The sequence below is a fragment of the Sinocyclocheilus grahami genome, unplaced genomic scaffold (assembly GCF_001515645.1).
Source record: "Sinocyclocheilus grahami isolate Dianchi unplaced genomic scaffold, SAMN03320097.WGS_v1.1 scaffold61.1, whole genome shotgun sequence".
Taxonomy (NCBI): Eukaryota; Metazoa; Chordata; class Actinopteri; order Cypriniformes; family Cyprinidae; genus Sinocyclocheilus; species Sinocyclocheilus grahami.
Window position 1 is genome coordinate 1594644 of NW_015505240.1, and position 4506 is coordinate 1599149.

Sequence of the window (4506 nt, forward strand, 5' to 3'; positions counted from 1 at the left end):
GAGGTTTAACACCGGTATCACCGTCAGCACCATCTATCGCGGCAAGCCTAATGCACACTGGAGAAACAAGGGTTAAATGCTCAACTTAAGAACTCAAAAGGGTTCTATCAATAATAATTTAGCTCACAGATCACACCGATCTGGGATTCAACCTGTGACACAAGTCCAAGACTGCCATACCCCTAAAAGGGTCAACATGACCCTCAACTGTCATTAACATAACAATTTGAGTCTGTGCTTCTATACGTTTACAACTGCCTATAGCCACAAATGCAGAAATAAGGCTCACATATATAAATAAATAAACAGTTCTTTCATATAATATTTATTAGATTAATACTAAGAATTATTTCCCCCCTTCTTACCAATCCATCTGCTCCCATTCGTCCTCGTCCGGACACACGGAATGCCACTTCAGCTTCCCAGTGTTCAAAACTTACAGGGTTTTTTGTCCATACCGAACCCTTCTGGCTTCGCAGAGAGGGGGTGATTCGGATCTGATCTGAACTAGGAATGGCATCTGGAGAGAAGATGGAAATGGGAAAATGCATGAATTAGAAAATTAGTTTCCCCAATTTATTTTTATTAAAGGGTTGTTTCTCAAAACCAGGAGTTTCTGAGCATTTGTCAGTTACCAAAGCCATCAGTATCTCTTATATTAGAGAATATAGAAAGCATTTACGTTATATAATTTTATCATCACACACTCATGTAATATCTGGCACAATACCAGGTTTCAGAGCAGAGACTTCCCTGACAGCATACTTCTCTGTTGAGATAAATCGATTTAAACAGAACAACATGACAGAAACCACAACATTAAATCTGATGACTAAGTAAACAGCATTTATTGCTCCTGCCGGCTAATATGTGCAGTGTATATGAGAGATTTAGCAAGTGTTGCAAAACAGAACTTTGCTCTTCGCACATGCCGAGACAGATTTGTTTAACCCTTTAGGAAAACTAGTGCCATGTCAGCTGTGAAACTGCATGCATATATTTACTAATCACAGTTTTAACAATGTCACCAAGATTATGCATCAAAAATGATTATGTGAATCTGATGACTAATCAAAATGACACTTTTTATTAAAAAGCAGCTGTTGTTTTCTCAACACACCATAAAAAACCCAGCTGGCAGTGCACCAAACATATCAGAACTGAGTGTGTGCATAGTTTACCTTAAGATATGTCACAAAATATCATAATTTGCATTATTACAAGAACCCCCACATGCAAAAGCAATGCAACCTATCATTCACTAATGATTGCACCACTGGCTCAGTTCATTTCAATGCAACTTCACAAACATTTAATGGGGAATTTAAACTACAAGTATGTACATGGACTAAACATACTGACAGATAACAGACAGCGATACAGCTGGATGGATAAACTTACTCCCAGTATGAATCCAGAATGGGATACTTCCATCACTCTGTGTCAGATGTGGCCCTTTGAAACTGTATTTATACTCAAAGCGCCGGTGCGGCGAGTCCTCGGAAGCATTGTCAGCGAAAGCGTGCGGAAATATTAAAGATATTAGTAATAAATAGGCATAAGCTGCCAGGCACTTGGCTATGGGCACCGCCATGTTTGAATCTGAGTGCTGACGTAGCGCAGAGAGGGGCGGGATGACTGGAAACTCTGAAGGGCCAACAGGGCGCTCTCTCATTGGCTGAAGCGCTTGATTGACAGACGGGGAATTAATAAGAGAACCGCTTTGAGCCTCGTTTTCAGTTACTGATGACTTGTTACTAGACGTGTCATAGCCTTAGACTGTATAAACACAGGTCATAGCACACTAGTAAGTTACTATAGTAACACAAATTTTTGCCAAAGAGGTGTTAACAGTTATTCTTGCCGCGGTAAGATTACATTTATAGGAGCTTTTTTCAAACGGTTTAGACTGGCGGCTAATACAGTATTTTTGATAGGCTAGCACCAGGGGTTAAATTGGGATTTGATATTTGATATATATATATATTAGTGGTGTCAAACGATTAATCGCATCCAAAATAAAAGGTTTTACTTACGTAATATTTTGTGTGTACTGTGTAGATGTATTACGTATATATAAATACACACACATACAGTATATATTTTGAAAATATTTACATTTACATTACATTTATTATTATTTATTACATGTATATTTATATAATTTATGTTATATATACATATATTTAATATAGAAATATAATTTTTTTCTTAAATATATACATGCATTTGTGTATATTTATATATACACAGGACACACATATATTACATAAAAACTTTTATTTAGGATGCCATTAATCGTTTGACACCACTAATATATATATATAGATATATATATATATAATTTAAAAAAATCATAAAATATGATTTATTCTGAAGCAATATTCTTATCAGTTTTCTATCAGCTGTGACATATAAATCTGCATGTTTTTTTTATATTTATTACATGTATATTTATATAATTTATGTTATATATACATATATTTAATATAGAAATATAATTTTTTTCTTAAATATATACATGCATTTGTGTATATTTATATATACACAGGACACACATATATTACGTAAAAACTTTTATTTAGGATGCCATTAATCGTTTGACACCACTAATATATATATAGATATATATATATATAATTTAAAAAAATCATAAAATATGATTTATTCTGAAGCATTATTCTTATCAGTTTTCTATCAGCTGTGACATATAAATCTGCATTTTTTTTATATTTAATCCAAGGGCATTTTTTACCTTTATAGAGGGCATTTCCCCCCTAACCTCTTTAATACTTCATCTTTCATTTCAGATTCTTACATTTAATCTATAAATTCAATTATAATAATGTGATTATTGTTATCTCTACGTTATCAAATGAAATCATTTACACTGAAAAAATACAATTGCATTGAATAATGTTATAAGACTGTTTTAAATATTTTTTGGAATATACAAACAAGAAATGATGGTGAAAATGATACTTTTAAACTAAATGAAAACGCCAGCAAGGTGCCAGTAGTGAGCGTTTAATGAGTGAGTCACTGAGTTGTTCATTCAAGCGATTCGTTCAAACGGCAGATTCCTCAGATGTTTATGCTTGGGCTAATGAAACTTTGACTCAACCGATTCGTTCAGAACACGGAATCAATCCGCAATGAATCGGCTGGTTGCTGTGGTTCCGCCTAAAATGTAAGTGACCTAATATTATTGTATTTGCTTATTAAACGGTTTATATAACTATTAAACAGTCTTAATAGTAAAAACGTTGTGTGATGTTGCCTAACTAACTGTATTTTAAATATAAAAACTTTTCATTTAGATTTTTTACCTCAGCATGCTTACATCTCTGGCGTTAATGTCGAGCCAATAATTAGTCAATAACTAACCCTGCCAGGGCTCAAACCCCGGACGTCCCCGGCCCAATTTAAACCCTGGCGCACACACACACACACACACACACACAATAATATATAATACATATATACATACACTAAATATATTACATTATAAAATACACTCTAAAATATATTATATTGTGCATTATAAATATAAATTTATAAATAAAAATATATTAAAATATGTATACACATACAGCATATATACACACATAAGAGTATAAATAGATATGAACATAAATATATTTATCATACAACATATATACATAGTACACGCATACACATTTACATGTACACACACACACGTAAATAAATGAATATATATATATATATATATATATATATATACACACAGTATACACACACACACACACACACACACCATATGTATACATATTTAATTGTAATATATATATATATATATATATATATATATATATATAATAACACACACACATATATATATATATATATACATATTTGTGTGTGTAAATATGTAAATATTTAGTGCTAAGTATATATACTTTTTGTAGTCAAAGGTTTTTTAATCATGTTTTTTTATTTTTAAATAATATATTATATGGTACAGCTGTCATGCACAATTTACACATATATTCACAGTTCTGTACAGTGCTATATCAAAGCATTCAGAAGGAACAGGAAGTTATGTGCTATAAAGCTTTGGGTAAGTACCTTCTCAGTACACACACCTTGATTGACAGAACAAAAGACTCTCAGCACGTCCTCTTATCCTGCTAGTGAACCTGTAATTAAGCTCTTAAAGAGTGCTATCTTTATGAGATTGCATGGTTGGCGTGATCTCTCACTGTGGACTGCATCAGGTAGATTCTGACCAATGATCGACCCCCTGCTCTCAGGTCAGTGGTAACGCAGCACTAGCACCATGTGGAAGGGATCAGAGCCAAATGGAGAGCAGGGGCTCCTGAGGTGTCTTTTTCATAGGGGTGTCCCAAACCCTCAGCAGGACATGATGGGGGTCTGTTATAATCCCACACCATTCACTTTCTATGCTAATAGCTGAGGGCTAATGAGGGGATGACCTCACTCTAAGGTTAACATCAGCTGACCCTGACAGCTAAAAGAAACTGG

At 33.6% G+C, this 4506-nt stretch overlaps 1 protein-coding gene across 1 annotated transcript in view; it reads right to left on the reverse strand.

Moving 5' to 3' along the window:
- The window catches only part of LOC107584635 (protein ERGIC-53-like), a 15262-nt gene extending 13601 nt beyond the window's left edge, over positions 1–1661 (reverse strand). The window contains exons 1-2 of the mRNA XM_016271345.1: positions 1402–1661; positions 366–520 (exon numbers count right to left, since the gene is read on the reverse strand). Of these exons, the coding sequence (XP_016126831.1) occupies positions 366–520; positions 1402–1594 (348 nt within the window). The 5' untranslated portion in view covers positions 1595–1661. The remainder of the gene's footprint in view (positions 1–365; positions 521–1401) is intronic.
- Positions 1662–4506: the final 2845 nt, after the last annotated feature.